This window comes from Cygnus olor, chromosome 3 (assembly GCF_009769625.2).
Source record: "Cygnus olor isolate bCygOlo1 chromosome 3, bCygOlo1.pri.v2, whole genome shotgun sequence".
NCBI classification, from domain to species: Eukaryota; Metazoa; Chordata; class Aves; order Anseriformes; family Anatidae; genus Cygnus; species Cygnus olor.
Window position 1 is genome coordinate 15,294,405 of NC_049171.1, and position 21,688 is coordinate 15,316,092.

Consider the following 21,688-nt stretch of genomic DNA (forward strand, 5'->3'; position numbering starts at 1 on the left):
TGATCCTCTTTGTCTCCTCATCAGAATTAAAAGCAGGCTGAAACACCTTTGAGAAGCCATGGCCAGCACTTCTGAGGGACCAGCAGCTTTGCACTGTGCACGCTTCCAATTTTGCAGCCTTTACAATGTGTCACACAAGGGACACACCAGAGATGATGCATGCAGCAGAAATAAGAATAGCAGAAATGCTCCTCAGCTCTAGTGTACCATGAGCAGCCTACTGACAGCACAATGGGGAGGATTTCATAAATCAGCGCAGCCCCTTGAACTGCTGTGACTCATGTCTACAGGCTGTAGAGCTCCAAACTTTAGGCTAAATGTAGAAAGCAGCAAAAGAAATCTTCAGGACACTTTGTCCTTGCTTTCCAAATTATGCTTACTACATGTTTCCTCCCGAGATCTGCAGCACAGAATCTAGCACATCAACATCACGTAAGCATTTCAATTAACCTACATTCACAGTTTCACTTTGGTCTTCCCGATGCATCCAAGAGACTACAAAACTACCTTATTAACGAAAGCCACCGTAGCTAGCTGGGGAAAATTATGTAACACATGAAATCAGAGAGGCAGAGGCAATGTCCTGCATTATCAGGACACACCCAGTCCTTACACAGCCACTTTACCTTTTCTTTCACACCTCCTTTACCTGATCTGTTGGTATTTGTGATTTAGATAACTGACTTCTAGAGAGCAGACAGTACCAAATAATATTTCTGCATTTATCTGCTAGCAGCCTATGCTGTTTGAAAGAGTGGAAAGCTATAATAAGGCATATTTGTCAGAGACATACATTTCTTCCCAATCAGAATCAGCAGATGTAGGCCTTCACCTATAAAGTTTACAAAATGAAGATATTTTCTTTAACATTTGCTTGATTACTTTGGTTTGCATTTAATTATACAGATGGCTGAGTGGTTATGTAATTTTATAGCTGGCCTGTGCCAGTGATTGATGTGGTGGTGTCATTCTTACTGAGGGCTGGTTTGGAAATGCATCGGTTTTGAAAAGCTGCTTGTATTTAAAGCTGCTAGTTGCAATTCAACAGAGGCCGTATCATGAACTAAAAGAAAAAGAACATTTAAAAAATGCTTTTTCTGCGTGTGTACTTTGCATAACTAAAATATTTGCACCAAGACAACAGTGGAATCAGAAAATCAACAGCGATGATGACTGTGGCTGACTATTTAACTTTACAACTCCCTTAAAACATGTCCTCTTACATTTCCCAGATACAAAGTCATGTACCTTCCTTACCGTCTGTTTTCATTAACCTGAAATCATGAAAAAAGGCTTAATTTTTAATCCAGAAGAAATAAATTTTTAATCCTTAGACCGATTAAACACTACCATATGAGAAAGGAAAAATAAAAATAAATTAAAACAAACAAACAAAATGTATATTCCTTTCCTTCCCTATTTCATATCTATGAATCTAAAAATAAAGCACCTGTTATGCTTGTGAAATCAATGTAGATCGTTTTCTGGAGGCGGGATGACAATCTTTAGCTGTAACCTCTAATGTCCCAAGACCTCATTACCTAAAACATGGCCTCTTGCCCTATTTCCGTCACGACAACTGACTGCGATGTTCAAGCTGTCAGAGCAGTGTCTTGGGCTCCCAAAAGGGGAGGGCTGACAGCTGCTTACCTTTGCCTGTAGCAGTTTGTCAGAGCTTAGGCTCGGCAGATTTCAAAGACCGTGTATGTGCTGGACTATTTGTTTTACTGTCCTTCTTACTCTGTTGTCACAATGATGAGGGTGGTGAGGCTCTGGAACAGGCTGCCCAGAGAAGCTGTGGATGTCCCATCCCTGGAAGTGTTCAAAGTTGGGTGGGACGGGGCTTTGGGCAACCTGATCCAGAGGAAGATGTCCCTGCCCATGCAGATGCACCAGGTGATCTTTAAGAGTCCCTTTCAACCCAGAGCATTCTTTGATTCTGTGATGAGAGTCCACTAACATCTCTACACAGAAGTATTATGTGAGATCATTGGCAACTCATATGTAAAACCCAACCACATGAGGTGTTACATCTAATTTTTAGGCACCTTATCAATAAGCTGAATCTACTCTCCCCTCCACAGTGCTCTTATGCTCTTTCTGCATGGATGGTAGAGAGCGGAAGCCTAGGAAGAAGACTCACAAAAGCCGTAAGAAGCCAGCTGAAAGTGCTAAGAACAGAGCAGCCCATTCTCCTAAAGCTGATGCACACGTGAGTGGCTTGTCTCCTTTCTCCTCTTTTGCAATAGCTGGTAGCTAAAGCATGTCTGAGGTCCAGATTCAAATTCCTTGTCTTCCTGAGAGGCCCTGATCCCTCTGTAAGTACCCTGAAGGAACAATCTGGAATGGAATGGAATAGTTCAATTGGAAGGGACCTTCAAAGATCATGGAGTCCAACTGCCTGACCACTTCAGAGATAACCAAAACTTAAAGCATATTACTGAGGGCATTGTCCAAATGGCTCTTGAACACTGACAGGCATGGGGCATCAACCACCTCCCTAGGAAGTCTGTTCCAACATTTAACCATCCTCACATCTGAAGCTGGTGACTCCTAATCCACAGCCCTGTGGATTAAAAGTGTGTGACACTCCTACAGGGGCTGTACTGGGGGATTAAAAATTGCTTTTCACGAGGCACTGAAGCTGATCAATGTCCAGCTTACCAGCTTCTTATGAATTTGCTTATAAAAACACAGACTTCTGAAAATGGTCAACAGCAAACTCATGAGTGCTTCAGGACACCTAAGAGATATTTGGATTTAGACACCTAAAGAGTTAAATGGCATCCCAGGGAGGAGAGAGAGAGAGAAGGCTCCAGCTGTGGATTCACATGCTTACAGCTGCAGTCTGCTTTCAGAGCACCCTGGGAGTCTTTGGCTTTGCCTTGCAAAACATGGTTAAGTAACAGTTGACAATTCACTGCAGCAGACTTCAGAACCATTGTGCATGGACTAAATAAAGCCAGTTCTTCCTTAAATGCTATCAGGGATAGGTGTTATCCTATGAGATATATGGTACTATAGACAGAAAAGGTAGAATTGCAAAAACACCACACAAGGTGGTGGTATTTTTCCTTTAGGACACCCGTATCAATTTGCTCAACTAACATGTTAAAACAGTGTTTTCCCAAATACCAAGCCTACAAACTGAGAGCAGGATCTGACTTTCAAAGTGCTCTTTCTGCCACTTAATCATTTATAACCAGTAATAAAGATCTTGCTGTTAGAACTGAGCTGATGATTTTGTTGAGGATTTGTCGTACAAAGGAATTCAGCTGATGCTGCCATTGTAAATTTGTCTCTCTAACATTAACAGAGTAAAACTTGTTTCGTCAGTAAGCAACTATGTCCTGAAGGCTGGAGGAATAGATCTATTGGGCAAGAATTTCAAGAAGGGACTGTTTCTACACACTCACTTTTGAAGTTGCAATCGCACTTTTTTTTTTTTTGTATGCAAAAAGGGCTGTTACGCTTATTTAAGAATTTCTTTGTTACGGTCATTTGGACAATAATGTCCATAAATCATATGAGCTAGATAAAGTACAGATTAGTTTTGACAAACCTTATAGATTAAAAAAATGAGGAAAGAGACACAGCTTGCCTACAGTCAATGGGAAACTGATATCTTCAAATTACCTGGTGCTTGACTCAAAGCTCACTGAAATCACCCCAAAGATTCCTGTTGACATTAACAAAACCCAGCATGTTGATCACTGAAAATATGTTGCCCACATTTGGTCTTTTGTCCCAACCTATTTAAATCTCTTTAAAAAAAAGCAAAGATACATATTTCTGCTCTGCCGCTTACAAGAAATTAGCCTACTCACTTACAAGTAGGCCATATGGGAAGAAATTATGTTTAAGTAATTATGTTTAAGTAATTTAGAGCTTCTAAGGGCTGAAGTGCTAGCTCATGTAACTTCACAATGCTACCAGCATCCACATCCTAATCCTGGTGGAATCCCTTGGACCTACATCTGTTATCTTGTGTCCACGTAAACTGCTCGAGCAAATTATGTGAGTTTTTGGGGCGCATGTTACAGCGAAGTGGGTCCTAATCTGTTTTGGGGATGAGGTAGCCCTACAAAATAAATAAAAAAACATCTCCCAAACATATTTTCACTGATTCCTTCAGAAAACCCAAACTCCTGAAGGAATTTCAGTGAAAGAAATGTGAGTTTGACATGCACAGATGCGATTCAGGGACTTTCACCCAGCTGACTGCCCAGCGCAGCCTGGCGCTGAGGCTGGGGCTACCAGACACCCAGACCTGAACCCCCCTGGAACCGGGGGCTGCTGGGCTCCAGGGTCCTGACTCAGAACGCGGCACGGGGTGATCTCACTCCAAACCACGCGAGTGAGTCACGTATTTACTTCTCTTTGAATCCATCTCCTCTTCCTTTCAAGCCAAAGCATTTGCCCGTTTTTCTGACATCAGCCCGCTGCCATCCAGCTATCAGCAAGCCAACAGGACAGCGTGGCCCTTTCCCCCTTTGCAAGGCACGAGCTCTGCCTGCTGTCTGTAGGTTCGTGCGCCGCGCCAATAAGCACACAGAGCCTGAATCCACACGAAAGTCTTTTAATTCTTCAGGGTTTCATATTTTTTTTTCCAAGTTTTGGGACTACATGCCCCTTCCCCACCACACCCCGCAGCCCACCTCCTCCTCACCCCCTCAGCTCAACCCTTTTTCCCCCTATTTTTCTCTTCACACCCACGAAAAGCTCTGACCCCCCACCCCACCCCACGTCCCCACAGCCTCCGGGCCCGGGGTCCCCTCGCTGGGAGCCCCCTGAGGAACAAGGGACAGCGACGACGAGTCCCCGTTCCTGCAGGGCCGGAGAGCGAGTCCCCAGCAAGGCGGTCGCCGGCAGCGGAGCCTTGTGGGTAATGGAGGCCGCCTCACGGGGCCGGGCCGGGGGCGGGCGCGGCGGCAGGGGAAGAAGGGGAAGAAGGGGCAGCGGCGGCCGCCTCAGCATGGACTGAGAGGCGAGGGCGGCTCGGAGGGAGCGGGAGCGGCTCAGGGGAGGCAGCCCCAGCGCTAAGCGGCGGGAAGAAGGGAGCCGCTCGCCCCGCTTCTCCCTTCCTTCCCTTCCCCTCCCGGCTTCCTTCATGGCCGGGCGGCCGCGGGGCGGCCCAACCGCGCCGCGCTAGGCCCCGGAGCGACCCCTCGCCGTCTCCTCCTCCTCCTCTTCCTCCTCCCCGGCAGCGAGAGGGGAGGCGTCCCGCCGCCGCCGCTGGGCGAGCCCCGGCAGGATGAGCCAGCAGCAGCAGCAGCCGCAGCAGCAGCAGCAGCAGGCGGCGAAGATGTCGGCGGCCCCCCTCCCCGACTCGGCGGCGGGGATGCTCGAGGGCCGCCAGAGAAAGCTGGAGTCCATGATCCGCGACCCGCGCTCGCCGGTCAACGTGGAGAGCCTGCTGGTGAGGGGATGGCGGCGGGGGAAAGGGGGGGGGGGGAACAAAGGCAGCGCCTCGGCAGGCGGGGAGGAAGGAAGGGAAGAGCTTCGGCATCCCGCAGGAGGCTGAGCGGGGACGGGGAAGGCTCCTTCCCGGCCCGAGGGGGACGTGGGGCACCGAGGAGGGCAGGGCAGGGGGTGGGGGGCACGGCGCTGTGCTTCAGTACCAAGCTAAAGGTTGGGGTAACGTGGGGGGAGACGCCTGTGGGAAGCCCGGAGACGCCTGTGGAAAGCCCAGAGCTGCAGAGGGAGGCGGCTTTGCTTCCAGCATCGCTCCCACCCTTCCCTTTCGCGCCTCCCGAGCGCCGTGTGTGTGCACGGAGCGAGTACCTGGCTTTGTGCGAGCTGCCAAACCTCGCCGGAACGCCGCCTGCCAGCGCCGGGCTCGGCCGCCGGCTGCCCAGACCAGCCCCTCGGGAAGGGGACCTGCCTCACGGAGCCTTTATCGGCCCCGGGGTCCCGCGGGATCCCCTTGGTTTCCTGCCTTTGGCCCCGTCTCCTGTGGCAAGTCGCATTTTTCGGCGTGAGTGCGTGAAACTGAATTTCCTTTAGCAAGAAATCCGTGCCCTCAGGAAGGAGTGGGAAGGGAGTTACGTTTCCCCATTTAAAACATCTCAACCCTGGAAAAGGCCGTGAGAGCCGCCCCGCTTTATTTTTATTAATACGTTTTAAAACTGAATCTCTGGGTCTTTAGGCCTGATATTTCCAATCTTTACCAAGATTTCCAGTGTGTCCCAGTGAAGAGGAACAGAAAAGGGGGGAAAAATCCCAGCCTTTCCAAGAGTTGCTCAAGGCACTTACACTGAGCCTTTCTCTCTCTTTTTTTTTTTTCCTCTTTCAAATGGCTCAGTTCTGTTTGGCCAAAAATACAGGAACTGACTGAACAGTATGTATGCCTGTGCTGTGTGGAGAATATAGGAATTTCCTATAACATCTGAAAAATGTCGTTCTCAAGGCTTTAGTGCTGCATTATTCCTCTCGTAGACGTTCAGAGGCGTAACGAGGCATATTACCCATAGCAGTCAATGAAGGGGAGTGGGAAACAGGGCTACATATCTAGCTAGATTCAGATAAGTTCTAGCCTAGGCCAAAGCAGAGAGAGCTGCCTCTGGGCTTTGCTCCCAGCGTTTTCACATTGGTATTTTGCTAGGAAAACTTTGACCTGTGGCCAAAAAAGAGCAGTTTAAAAATAGTACAGTCGTTCTGAAAAATGCATCAGGTTAACGTTTAACCCCAGCAGACTTTTTCACACTCTGCTTTTATACTCAATGGAGTGTTACTTTTATTCTCTTGCCTCCCGTGGCTTGGACATGGATTAGATACGCTAAAAACTGTTTAAGTTTCTGAAAAGAAATTCTAATTGCAGAAACTAGGATGCTTAACACCTTTTTTTTTTTTATATATGTTTTGTAATTTTATAGTGTAGACCAGTTCGTGTAATACATTGGACAAATCAGTAAACCGTGGAAGTATCCTAACTGGATTGTAAATGCATATTTTTGTAGCAAAGTCCATCAGTTTATTCTCTGCACTCTCTCTGTAAGTGTTGTTTAAATAATTAACAGCAAGGAAAATATAACATTAAATCAAGTTTCCTAGTTTTGCATTCTGCATGCCTGTGTATGAAATAATAAATTGGTTAGGCTTTTTTATTGACCTTATGAAATTTGCAGTGGATTTCCTGTAAAAGCCTTTGGGGCTTTGGTATTGTTGCTTTATGCTATTTGACATTAATTTTGTATCGGCATTTTAGGCTGCCTATTGCAATCCAAATATGAAAAAATCATATTCAAATTGCAACACTTACTTGTTTGGTAAACAGCTCACTTTCAGAGTAAATTATCATAAGTGGAAATGTGTTTTCGTTTAAAAGTAGAAATACAGCAACTGAAACTAAGAGTCAGGGAAAAGGTCTTAAAAAGACTGGCTGGAATGCTACTATTTCATCCTCCAAAAATAACATAACCAAAACTAAAAATGTGGAATGGAATTCAAAATGGAATTCATTTCCTTACGCTGTAAAAAGTCATAAACAGCTGCTATTCTGCGTTTCGTGTGCGTGTTTTATTTTTGGGAAGCTGTAAAAAGTGAAAAAGTAACTGTTAATCTACAACACATGCTGCAAATTTGAACAAAGTGAAAAGCAGAGGTAATAAGCTGTCTTTCTCTAGATATCAGTTCCGTTGCCTATCAGGAGCTAATTTATGCGGTGGCTGCGAACGAGGAGGCTTTCTTTGTGTACCTTCCTCACCACACCGTCTGCTTCTTCAACAGCAGCATCTATGAGGCCAGATAACTGATTATTTCCCTCCACCCCTGTATGGCTCCGGGAGACCATTAGATTTTTCTAATATGGCCACTGCTATATTATATGACTTACTACTTCGCTATTTTGCCTGTATTAAGCATAATCATTTGTGATTGAACAAGATTTATCTCTGGAGAAAACACATAGCCTCAATTCAGAGCTCACCATTTAGTTTGTCATGGTAGCTAACTTGCGAGGGCAGAATTTTTAAAATGCGCAAATTGAAATACGTGGTATGCTTATCACCATCCTTTTCCTGCTAAATTAAAAAAAAAAAAAAAAAGGTTACCATAGAGAACTTATTAAGGTGGTTCAGATGCATAGCCTGTGCTGCACTTGGTGGGTTCTTCTGGTTTTGGTTTGATAAAGAGCTGAAAATGAAAACGGCAGCACTAGAGCTGTGTACACGATGCCATTGTAGGCTCAAGTGAGAACCTCCACAAAGGAAAGTGGTTTCTGCAACCTTATTTAGACATCTGTTGACTGTTCTTTTTCTCATTGTAATATGCTGAAAGCCTCTGTTGCCTGTGCTAAGATAAATAAGTTTTTTTTTTTTTGTTACACCTCTGTGATATAGTCTTATTCTTTTTGGTCCTGTAGCAGCAGTTATGAAAACCTTTTTGGTATATCACGTTTAGATTGCGCAGGTTGGTTGGTAAAACTACTGTATTCGTGTGACTTGCTCCTCTGCCAGTTTGTGTCATCCGCTAATTCTGTGAAGTGACGCTTTTATGTGCACTGCATGTACACATTGATGATCGTGTTAAATGGCATTTGACCTTGGGTGATCTATAAGAAACCCTACTATAAATACAGCCCTACCGAATGATTCTGAGCTGCCAGCTACGTTGAAGAAGAGCTTAACAGTTCTCAAATACATGTGCTTCTTTTTTCATTTGCATATATGCTCTACCTGCAGTGTAAATGGAGCTGTTTTATATAGTATCGAATACGTGTTATTTAAGGGCGCATTGATAAGCATTATCTGAAGACTGAATGTTCTCCAGAAGGAGAGCAGACAGGTCAACGTGGGCTGTGCAAAACTAATCCAGACTTCCCTTTCCTTGCCCCGTGTCACTGTGTGACCTCAGCATGTGCTGGACTCGAGCGCAGAATTTCGGGGTGGTGACGAGCAGCTCCCATAAATCTTACCGGCCACCTCCCCACTGGGTGTGTGTGCTGCAGGCTGCGGTCGAGGGCAGTTGGGGAGAGAAGGGAGCTCGCGGCTGCCTTTTGTTTTGTGCAGTGCAAGCCCTGGTGTTTTAGCGTTATGCTTCTGCCTTGTCGTGGTGGTGTGAGCCGTCAGGAGAAGCTGTTCTCGCTGTCAGGCAGTGATCACGGTGCCGGCTGTGGGCATGTTTGTGGCACGCTGCAGAGCAGGGAGGCGGTTGGAAGACATGTGCTTCAGTGTCTTGGAATATACATGCCTTAAAACTGGGGAAAAATGCCTTTTTGCTTCTCTGTTAAGATAAAATTGATGGGCAAATGCTGTATTTATGCTAGTTTGGAGAGGAATAGAAGTTCAGAGAAATTTAACCTTGCCATCGAGACCCTAGAGCGTTGCTCCTGATGAAAAATGTGTTACTGGTACAGCTGTGACAGTCACCCTTTCAGTACATGTCTCTGCAGCTGTCTCATCACCTGCATGGGTACCAGTGTGACACACCAGTGTGACACCAGCAGTGTTAACTTAGCAGATCGCTCAGCTGAGCTTTCTTCGTATGTGGTCTCCAGGTCTTCATGGCTGACATGCATCTATCCTGTTGCAGGATTTTGGTTTTAGGAGCTTTCAGGGGATTTCAGAAATAATATTGAAGTCACCTCACTTTCCTGAGCTTATTGTCACGTAATTTTGAATGAGTAAGAACCATCTAGTGTGTTAATTTTAACCATCTAGCACAGCGAAGAGCTGAAAATGTAGCAGCTATCAGGATCTGATCTGAAATTCATTGCCCAGTAAGTGGACAAGCCAAATGTTTCTCTGCTCCAGAAGATTTTTTTTTCCTTGTTTGTTACAGTTCTTGTGCTGTTATTTCTTTCTTAGCTCCTAACTCTTTCTAGAAACTTTCTATTTTTAATTTGTAATTTCAGAACATCTACTGTAGAGTTGAAGAGATGAGCTTTAAAGAAACAGAATTGCCTTTTGTTCTTTGTTCCTGGGTAATGGTTTTATATATAGCAATGTAGTTTCACTGGAAAAGGACAGTTCTATTTTCTGACACTTACAAGTGTGTTCTTATATTCTGTATTATTACACACCAGAATTAAAGCATTTCGCTTAGTTTAAGAAAGGAGAAAAAAAGTAGTCTGCTCTGCTTTTAATGCCACACATACGATGCAGCCAGATTTCATGCGCATTCACTAGAATGATACGTGCTCCCAATATTTTTGCCTGTATTGATCAGATTGCAGAGTGGGTCATTAGTATCCTTTAGTTGTTCAGCCTTTGTAACAACTAGCACCATTCTTTTCTGATTTTCTTTAAAAAAAAAAACAAAACAAAACAAAAAAACTCTATTCCAAATATTAGTAGCCTCAGTGTCCAGTGGGGATTCTGCAAATCGGCAAATACTGATTAAAAACCATTTTGTTAAATAAAATTTCAGGTTTCAGCTAATGGCAGAGCAATGCCAAAGCACTTGGCTATTTGTCTAGTGATGCTATCCATGCCAAAAGCTGCCTAATTTGAAGGAAAAAAATGCTACCACAGTAAACAATCTCTGCAGCTCTCAGTAGACGCTTTCTTGCCAATGTTTGATCTATAAAAATAACCGGTATTGCATTGCTACTGCGGAGGAATTATCCGTGGATTATAGGGATGAAAGGGGTTGAAACTTGGTAATAGAGTTTTATGTAATGAAAGAATAGAAGAATTTATATGTGCTTTTTTTTTTATATAGGTATTTTTTTAATAACCCATAAGTGTAGGTGTGGGGAGGGGGATGCTGTATGAACTCAGAGGTTGTTTTAAACTGCTATTCCTAAAAGCACCAAATGATTCCAGTGAAAAATTCACCCAAAATACTTTTTTCCTGATATATCATGCTGGTTAAGAACAAGAATACTATGTTTATTTTGGCAGCCTTTGTTAGCAATAAACTTATTTTAATGAGTCTTTTGCTATGTAAACAGTCAGCTGAACGTGGTGCTTGGTTCCAAAGCTGTACCTACTGTGTGTGACGCTTTTGCTACAGCAGTGAAACTGCAGAAACGCTTGCTGTACAGAAGGAGTTCAGGCCAGGAGGAGTTCGTCTTCCAAACCAGCAAAGTCACGGCTTCCTTAGCGCAGGTGAAGTGCCGCCTGTGTCCTTACTTTAGAGCATTGTATTAATTATCCGCTAACAAAGTTGTAAGGTGCTGTGCTTAAAGGGGTCGTTTGGCCACCACCGCATGTGCAGGGGGTCCAACTATGTTTGGAAGATGGCGATTCTGTGAACTTGGTCAGACTTTTATTTGGTTGGATGGTATCGATCGGTAGCAGCTGCTTATGTGATGTGGACTTAGCTCTCTTTTCTGTGTTCTTCTGCTATGGTTACTGCTACTAAGAGAGTGGGCTGGTTTGTCTTATGTGAAATATCCTGGTGTTGAGCTTTTCTTTCACATCAAGGGATGGGGGTTGCTTTCGTCACCCACTTGCCCTTCTGTTCAGTCTCTGCCTCAGTTGTTGTAGGATCTGGAAGGTGGTAAATGTGAGAAGAAAATCTGAGTGTGCAAATGTTTTTTCATTATTTCTATCTTCCATTAATTTTATTTAATGTAGAACAACTTGCCGAAGTCAAATCATTTGCAGATGGTCACCGATTGCATATTTTGTGTTTTCTGTGCGCCCAAACTAAACGGTAATGTGCAGCACTGCCCCGTTAATGCTGTGGTCATATTGTTAGCAGGGCGATGTTGGTCAGATGTTGCAGACAGGGATCAGTGACCAGCTCGCAGTGCAGGAAGCTCTCTGCGCTCTATTCCCGTGTTGGCACTGCATGCCATCAGACACATCTTTCTCGGTTTCCAGCTTTACGAAAAGCTTTTCTTTTTTTCCCTCCTATGCTGGAGAAGAATTAAATGTTTAGAATGGACTTAATGTGATATAGAGAGGGTGATTGAGCAAACATTATGGCAAAGTGTTTAATTCTGAGTCTTGAGGACTTGGATAACAAAGCGGTTGCTTTCTGTCTTGACTGTTCAAAGTCATGGGTACTGACTTTTAGTCTGCATTTAAAGTGGAAAATAACAGGATCCTGCATTAAGCAGGATAAAGTTTGGGTGACTGATCCAAACATAGGATTTTTTTTTTAAGCTTTTCTTCAGGAGGAAATGAAGTGGAGGTCAGATACAAACATGAAATAAGGCTTGTAACCATGAGGAAGGAAGACAAGCTAATCTTTACTAAATATGCCTTCTATTCTTTTTTCAATCTCTAAACAAACAGTGTTGACTGTTACTGTTATTGAATAAGTAAATTGAAAGAGAAAATAGTGAAGTTCTACACTTCTTCTGAGTGGTATTTAAAGTTTAACTAAAATTACAATTACTATTATGAGGTTCTAATACATCTTTTTTTTTTGGCCGCATCTGTCACTGCTGTTACATGTAATTATCCAAAGTTTGTAGCTTAGCTGTTGATTAAGAATCAAATATTGCTGTCTCAACAGCGTAGGTTTACTCTGAAGTGGTGTAGATGAGAAATACCTTTGGGTGTTTCTTGGAAATTACTTTTTATTGAACAAGTTGTGAATTTGGAAAACTTAGTCTACTTGTGTTTGCTGCTGCTGTACAACTTGATTGGTCCTCCGTGATTTTCTTTTGTTGAAAGTGAAGGACTACATCGGTAAGTTCACTGTAGTGTGTATGTGCATGTCTTCAAAGAGATTGCTACTGTAAATTTTTTTTTAAGAGAACACTGTTTTCGGTTGAGGGGTATACGTTCAGTTTGGCTTGCCTATGCTATGAAAATATTCCATTCCATGCAGAAACCCGTTTTAAACTGGTTTTCCCTGTGGTTTCTGTGACTGGTTTGTTCTGGTCTCCATTTTCAGTTTAGCACTGATTAAGTTGAGTGCAAGATCAGAAAGAAGAGCGTTGTCATTCGTTGCATGTATAGGACATAGGTTTTCATTTTTAAATCTTTTATTACCAGCTGGTGTACAGGGGAGCATATTTTGTGGTAGACTTCTGATATGTGCAGCTGAAGACACGTGGAACCAGCTGTAGTAAGTAGGTATAAGATATTGCTGAGTTACTTGATGTTGTTTCCGCCCCTTTTTATACGCAAGCGTATGATTATCCTTGACTTCTGAATGCTTCTTTTGCAGGTTTTTTAAACCTTTGTGATAGAATGACCATGAAGTCCCCCCTTAGGAGTAGATCTATTCCCTCTAACAGTGCAAGAAAATGGAGAAGAGCAGGTAAAAATACCGTGTTGGAAGCTGATGGCTTAGTGAGTAATGAAAAACCTTTCTAGTGCCAGCTGTGTACATGCACAGTCTGTTTCTGTTAGTGAATGTTTCGGGCCTCTTCCTCCAACAGTAAAAGTCAGCCCATTTAGGCATTAAGCCATAACTTTTAATTCTTGGCCTATTTAACTTAATGACCTCTTTAAGTTGTATAATCCTGGATTGTAAACTATAACTCCTCCCTCCCCCACCCTTTTTGTTTTTAATTCTTCAGTATGAAAGGTAACTGAAGACAACTACTTGAATTACTCCTGTGGCAGGGAGATACTCACAGTTTATTCTTGTATTGCAGCTACTGCAGTTAATTTAAACGTTATTCTATGTTTAGTATTTTCTCTGGGGGCACAAAGTACTTAGTAATTTCGTTAAAATTAAGAGAGATATCCATGCTGGTATTATAAGCACCTGAACTAAGCTATGGATCTGGTGGATAAGCTAGAAAGAACTACATTTTCAAGATGATTGCTAAACAAAAGTTTTTGTGAAGTCCTGTTTTTTCATTGCTTCTGTCAAGTTCAATGTTCAGTATTACTGTAAACAAATAATTTCTCTTACATTAAATGTACTTTTAATTATATTTTTTAGTTATTTTCCTTAATCCCCATCTCTGCGGGTTTCCCCAGAGTTCATATCTGCAGAATTGAAGGTCTTGCCTTGACTCCCAAACATTATTGGGGTAGGGAATAGCAGAACTCCAGTTCTCAGAGTTCTGGTGCAAAATTTGAATGTAGCAGCAAATAAAGGAGCAAAACTACTGTTTTATGTGTGTGTGGTGTTTTTTCTATGTCAGGAATAATTACAGCTTGAATGAGGAAAAGATAAATATGTAAGCTGCCTCTCCTTAAAAGGATTTGCCACCATAGTATTTTTAAATGTAGACATCCAGCTAGTTTTCTGCTTTTGACAATAATTTCTAACTGTTAAGATTATGAGGCAAACATTAAATATGGATGGTATGATGAAGAACCGTTCATATGTGGAAGGCTGAAACAGTAGCAGTATGAGGCGTGACTCATTTCATCTATTTTCATGATGGCTGTTTCTGAAGAAGGGCAATTTAGGTGTCAAAATAAACTATTTAATTGCTCTTCATTTTCAGAAGGAATACCAGTATTCTTCTGCATATATGCCTCATGGTGTTTCTCAATTGCCGGAGGTCGCAACTGTCCCCTTTCTACCTGCCAAAATATCTTTATCAAAACTTAGATTATTAAAAACTGAGAATGGAACTTTAAAACCAGTTATGTAAAATGTGACATTGATCATTATTAAAAAAAAATCCTAGATTTTGTATGACTACCCTGCAGGATATATTTCAGTGAATCAGAATGCCTCAGGGAGCGTTGAGCCTTACTGTAGTTTAAATTTTCTATAAAGTATGGGACATTTTGTTTAGACTGTGTTGCTGAAAGTATGTTCTGTAATGGTATTTTTTTTTTTTTTGAAATCACACTGTCTGTAGGAGGGAAGATGCACAGTGTGTATTTCAGACTTAGATGTAAGTTGGTGAAGTTTTAGTATACTTACAATCCAAATACTTTTTCTTTTTAATTAAATCATAAGCAATCAATGCATGATTAAGTTATTTCTGTTTATCAACATAGTATATAGCATGGATGCTGAATTGGGAGGGTGAGAGAAAAGGTGTTATGTTTAAGTTTTGGAACTTTTTAGTTATATTTTTGTTTCAATCTTACATTTCTAGTGCATAAATACCAGCATACACTGCCATGTGATTCAACTCCTTTCTTGGCACATAGGAATTGTTCTTGTTTTTATATATCAAATAATCTTCTGCATTATAGAATTGGTATTGTTTTTACTGTCATAATGGCTTGGTTTATTTTTTATTGTATGAAATCTTATCAGCATTTAGGTGGATATTCTCTAAAATTGAAAAGAGAGGAAAAGAGAAACAAACATGCTTGGCACTGTGATGTTCTAGGGCCAGTGATGCTGAAGTTACATAGGGATCGCGAGAAGATCATGACTTTTTTTTTGGTTTCATTGCATGCAAAATAGTTGCAAAAGTAAAATATTTCTGTTGTCTGTAAGTCTGCAGCTGTAGCAGTGACCCAGACAGCGGTCAGGTCCTGTTGTGCTCCAGCCAGCATGGTCTCACCTCAGCCGTGGGGTTAAAGTCACAGCCTGCAGCTGTCCAGAAGTGCACTGCGGGGACGGGCAACTGGGTGTGGGACTGGGCTCTTTCAGGTGAGCCCAGCTGCTGCTCTTCTTTAACCTGCTGCTGCAGGCCAAGCCTTGAAGTGCATCATTTGGCCAGAGTACTCTCAGGGTTTATTTTAAGCATAAATTGCTGATTATTTTACTGGTTTTGACTTACTGGCTTGGATATGGTGTGACAGAGCAGGCTAAGTAGTATTCTGGTAAAATTGGGCATCACCACTCTTCCAGCAGACCAGGAGGTAGTAAAGTAGGAGGTCTTTAAATCTAAAGTAATGTCACTCCAATTATTTAGCCATATTCCAATGTTCACTTTCTGAAAATACTGGACTCTTTTTTTATGCTTGAACTCCCTTTGACAATGGGATGCATACAGTGGTTGTACGCGGATTTTCCGTGAAGGGTAGCAAGGAATGAGAAGAAACCAGAATCAGTTAGGGGACACTACTTGGTCTGGAATGGCTCGAAATGATCAGGTCGTGCTCATGTTTCAATGATGTGTGGTGAAGCTGACAAGCTGTTTTTGTTGATGTAAGGATTTTATTTCGCCAGATCTAAATGCAGCTTTAGTAAAAGTCTCTGTGTGCTGTAGGATGGCACCGCACTGAATGGGGCTGTACTGCTTCTAGTTAGCTCACAGGTCTGTGCTCTGTACTTGCTATGTACCATATAGGATGTGTGCTGCAGTACTTTTCCAAGAGACACGGGTAAATGTGCCTCTCTGAGCAGCCTGGGCCAGGGCCCCGGCACCCCCATGTTAACACAGTGCTCTGTGATGTTCAGGCAGAACCTCCTGTGTGCCAGTTTGTGCCCGTTGCCTCTTGGCTCTGTCCTCCCAGCACCTCCCTTCAGGTTCTGACAGACCCTGATGAGATCCCCCTGGGCCTTCTCTTCTCCAGGCAGAGCAGTCCCAGCTCTTTCAGCCTCTCCTCAGAGGTGGAAATGCCTACTGCCAAATCTTAAGGAAATTTTAGAAAACATCAAGTTACCACCCATGGGAAAACTATTTCCACTTACAGAACCACCGTGAACGTGAAATCTATTTTATTCATTTTGCTTTGCTTTTCCAAGTACCTTGGGATATTCACTTAGTCCTGAATTTTGTGCTGTATTTTTTTTAACATTCATGATTTTTTTTAATTCTTTGTATTCCAAAGCTGAATTTTCACAGAAGGGAGAAACTAGTCACACTGCAGTAAATGCAAGCTAAATAAATGAAAAATATTCTTCCGTTATAAAATTTCTTTTAGCTACTGTAATCTCTGCTGATATTTTTAATATCTGTATGTAAATAAATCTTGGTAGAGTTGCAATTTAACTGTCTTGTTAAAAGCAAATATGCTTATCTTATCTTCAATGATACAGTGATTAAGACAAAATCTTGTTGCCCAGGTGTGTGGAGATAATACCATAAACTTGAAAGCCAGTATGTATCGAAAGAAAAACTTCATACTTAGTTTAAGATTTATAGTGCCTAGGGGTTGTTCACTGTAATAGCTTTATCTCAAAAAGACTGTGAAATACACCTCTAAGTATGTATGCACAAGATACTAAGTTGTCTGAGAGCAAAGTTCCAGAGGAAGACTGTGAAATATACCTACAAGTATGAAGATACAAGGTGCTTAATTGTCTGACAGAGCAAAGTTCCCGAGGACATCGGTTCCTTTGTGAAGATTTATATCAACCATAAACAAAGTCCTTTTGAATGCCTTTCTGTCTTTCCAGATAAGCTCTGTCATCATCCTTTTAAGATCCGCGAGTAGTCAGGGGACTGGGAAAACCTTAGGATGCTGTAGGATATGGTATCTGTTTCTGAACGACTTCAGAAACAGAAAAGAGATGACACATTGCAGACAAAAGCTTATTAAATGGGACGAGTATGGTCCTTGGGCCAGATGACTGGCCTGCAGTGTGGAGGTAAATACAGCAGTAATTAGTAATAGCCTACCTGCTTTCAGGTAGTCTATAATGGTAATTCTGGCACTCCAAAGGAAGGTATGACAATGCGATCCTTTTATTTTTAAAAAGCTGGACACAAGATTCCTTGGTCTAAGAAACTGTGACTATGCTAAATGGGTCCTACGTGGCCCAGTGAGCTGGCTGGGTGTGCAGCACCAAAACATCCCTTGGGAATTAGGTCAGACACGTGCACAGCAGAGCACAGACGTGCGTTCTCAATGGTGTTTATATGTAAAAAATGTTACTGATGGAACCAGCGTGGCTCTTCTGACTCAGTAGTAGCGTGTTTAGAAGAGGAATAGATGTTATGGTCTTTATATTTGAAATAATTAAGTTTTTTGCAGGGTTATTCTCTAATCTAGATGTTTGGTTTTTTTAAGGTGTGTATATTTTTTACATTTATTTAAGGGCTTCAGTCATTAAGGATAGTCACAATCAAGTTTATATATACTTAATGAAAATATATATACCTTTGAAAATGTAGATCAACCAATAAAATTATACATTGAGGGAGAAATGAAGCAGCTTGTAATATTAGAAAAAGAAATGTTAAAATCTGAGGAAGTAGAAGATAAGTATGGGAAACTGCAGCAAAGCAATCTCAGATCTTTTTCACCTTTCTCCCTTAGTTATATTGACCTTCCTAGTTATATTGATTTAAAAACAAACAACAACAAAAACAAACACAGATGCTTAGTCAAGTTCCACAAATACTTTCACTATCAGCTAAAGAAATAGCTCCACCTCCTTCCATGGGGCACCACCTTTATAGTGATGCAAATGCTTGTGCTAGTGTGTTGTAAACTGACCTGAGAAACTAATCTTGATTAAAATTAAACCAAATAATTTTCCTATTTAATCCTGTCAGAATTTGACTGCAACTAAAACTATGACATTTAAAAAAAAAAAAAATCCTAGGTTTGTGAAAACCAGAAAATCTATACTGCTTCCTTTCCTCAAAGACCTAGGCTTCAGTTGAATGGTCTGCTTATTAATCAAAGTATGCTGCTTCTGAATGTAGGCCGTCATCTGGGTGTCCTACACCAATGTTGGTAATGAACCACAGAATGGTCATGGTTGGCAGCGACCTCCTGAGGCCCCCCGGCCCAGCCCCTGCTCCAGCAGGGCCGCCCAGAGCAGGGTGCCCAGCACCACGTCCAGGCGGCTTCTGAAGGCCTCCAAGGAGGAGACCCCACCGCCTCTCTGGGCAGCCTGCGCCAGGGCCCCGGCACCTCATGCTAAGAACGTGCTTTGTGATGTTTAGATGGAGCCTCTTGGGTTCCAGTTTGTGCCCACTGCCTCTTGTCCTGGTGCTGGGCACCACTGGACATTCTGAGGGCAGCAAGCTCACAAACCCTGGACTTTGGGAGAGAGACTTTGGCCTCCTCAGAGATCCGCTTAGTAGAGTCCCATGCGATACTGCCTTGGAGCAAAAAGGGACCCAGGAAGGCAGGTTAATATTCAAGGATCACCTTCTCCAAGCTCAGGCATGATGTATCCCAAGAAAGAGGAAGTCAGGCAAAAATTGTAGGAGGACTGCATGGGTGAACAGGGAGCTCCTGGCCAAACTCGAGCAGAGAAAGGAGGCCTACAGAGGCTGGAAGCAAGGACAGGTAGCCTGGGAGGAATACAGAGACATTGTCCAAGCAGGCAGGGATTATAGGTTAGGAAAGCCAAAGCCCAGAGAAAATTGAATCTGGTCAAGGACATCAAGGGCAAGAAGAAGAGCCTTCTACAAGTACCTCAGTGACAAAAGGAAGACTAGGGAAAATATGGGCCCTCTCCTGAAGGAAACGGCAGACCTGGCTACCCGGGACAGTGAAATGGTCAAGGTATTGAATGCCAGCTTTGCTTCAGTCTTTACTAGCAAGACTTGCCTTCAGGAATCCCAGAGACCAGGCTGAAAGGCTGGAGTAAGGAAGTTGTACCTCTGGTGGGAGAGCATCAAGTCAAGGAAAATTTGAGCAAATTAACAAGTCCATGGGCCCTGATGGTGTGCACCCGTGAGTACAGAGGGAGCATGGTGACAAGAACAAAGCTCTGTACCGCGGTGCAAATACTCTACCTTCTTTCAAAATTAGAGAAGCTTAACAATTCAGATAGAATCTGCTTTTTAACTGTTATGTGACAGTTGAAGCCCTAGAAAAAGCAGTGGTTCAAGACATTTCCTCCCAAAGCTACTTTTTTGAAAGTTAACTGAGATAATATAAGCTTAGAAGATTATCGAATTAGAATAAGAGAGATGAGTTATCACATTCAGGCCTATGTACGAAAGAAATGGGGTGATAGGCTGCTGTCTTTCTAGCCTATACACAGAGAAAATAGTTGAAAATGGAAAAGTTTACTTTGAAGAAACTTGTTTTATGCAACCATTGCATGGGAGAAGAAGGCCGATTCCTATCAGTACTGGCCTGTGTTTAAATTAGAGTAACTTAAATCTACTTTTTGTATTGTAGCCCATTGCTTTAATCTGTTGTTTCTTCCCGTTTTAGGAAACAACATAATTGTGGGTGTAAACAAGCTCATTTTAAAGACTCATACTGGATCTCGTTTTCTTCTGAAAATAGCTGTAAATAGTAGAATGCATCAACATGCGAAATGCCAGAGTGACTAATTTGAGGTCTTATCTGCCAGTGCTTATTTGGAAATTATTCCTAGTGCCATGTTACCATTGCTCCACCAGTGTAAACCTCAAATACATACAGCATGTTACACTGGCACAAAGCAGGCTGTGCAGCTCGGTTTGATAGTTGACCGGATTAAATTGTACAAATGCTACTTGGATGTTATACTTAGAGTTTTCTGATGGAATAGTCTTACACCAGGGCTACAACATCAGCTACGTCAGTGGTGTAATGCTGAGTGAATCTTGTTTGGGTTTAAAGGACAAAAGGAGTTACTTCTGGGTTTTAACACAGAGGTGGATGTGTTTATCACAAATAAAAGTATTTTAATGTTTTGCAGAAAGCATGCTTTTAATTTCACAGTTGGTTTTAAAGTATTTTTAATGACTGGTACTATCTCTAAATTGTTAAGAAAGAAACAGATTGGTATTGATGTCGGCTGTCTTATGTTCTGGTGAAGACTTTCAGGTTAGGCCCATAAATTGCTGGAGTTACAACTGGAACTGATATTCTTGATTATTTGTCTTTAAAATCTTACAAAACTACATCAGCTATGCTGAATTGAGGGAATAGTCACTAGCAGCAGCATCTCAATCTATTTTACATTTAATTTATTTCGTATTTGTAGCTTAATACTAAGCCGTTCATAGTCCTGGTTTGGAAACAAAACAGATTAGGGGTGGTACCAAAAAGTACATTTCAACACTAGAATGCAGGAACTGCAGCAGGACCACTTTCTATAGATGCAGAATCTCGTGGTCAGGCATCCTAAAGTAAATTTTCATTCAGAGATGTATATACCCCAGGGGATGCTATTTTTCAGTTATTTTCATGGAAGATACATTTTTGACAATGCTGATTTTTTTTTTTTAAATGAAAACAACATATTTGAAATCTGTATTGTTCTCCTGTTCAGATATTCCCAAAATTTTATTTTTTGATCTGTTTTAGTGAGCTTGAAAAATTAAAAAACAAAACACATTTCTCTGTCATAATGGGGAGTTTTTCTTTGTGTGTTTATATGTGCTCTCATCTCTCTTTTTTATAATTCCCTGTCCCAAGATAAACAGATTAGATAGCTAGACTAGGTAATTTTTTTTTATTATCTAACACATCATAAAAGTGAACTGGATCCTAAAGAGATGGATTCCTCAATGTCTTTTGAAAGACACATTTTTTTATAGGCGTTTCTCAGAAATATTTTTAGAGTCCATTTTTACAGGCACTTACATTCATGTTTAGCTGCAAATGTTTTAGCAAATGCAATGAAGTAGAGAGGATTACTCATGTGCCCATAATAAGGCACAGAACTGTGGTTTTGTCCAGAGGACTGTGGATTTGGTGGTGGTTGTCAGTGACTGTCTGCAGTTGCTTTTTTTTTTGTCATCTCTTTGATATGTATGATAATTGTATCCACTTCATTTTAATCTTTCTTGTCATCTTAGAGCAACAGGGAGCCATTTCTGTTGAGACTAACGAATGAAATCTATTTCCTAATAAAAATATGTTTTGCTTAAACAAATTCCTGACATCTTAGTCTTAATGTTTGAATGTGTGTCGTGTTAGCACGTAGTTTTGTAAGCTTAGTCATTGCTGCTTTGAAATAAAACAGTTTACCTTATGTGAAATGTAGTAATACATTCAGTTTATTTCTGTGTGGAATTCCACCCCTTGTTTCTCAGGTATGTCATTGTATTTTTGAGTGAGTTTTG

The 21,688-nt window shown here is 41.9% G+C and overlaps 1 protein-coding gene across 2 annotated transcripts in view; it reads left to right on the forward strand.

The window, feature by feature from the left end:
- Positions 1-4,886: 4,886 nt before the first annotated feature.
- ROCK2 (Rho associated coiled-coil containing protein kinase 2) overlaps positions 4,887-21,688 on the forward strand; it is a 103,357-nt gene continuing 86,555 nt past the window's right edge. The window contains exon 1 of one of the 2 annotated variants that reach the window (XM_040553491.1): positions 4,887-5,419. In XM_040553491.1, the coding sequence (XP_040409425.1) occupies positions 5,255-5,419 (165 nt within the window). In that variant the 5' untranslated portion in view covers positions 4,887-5,254. Of the gene's footprint in view, positions 5,420-13,146; positions 13,165-21,688 lie in introns of those variants that run through there. The other variant, XM_040553494.1, reaches the window with a different exon arrangement.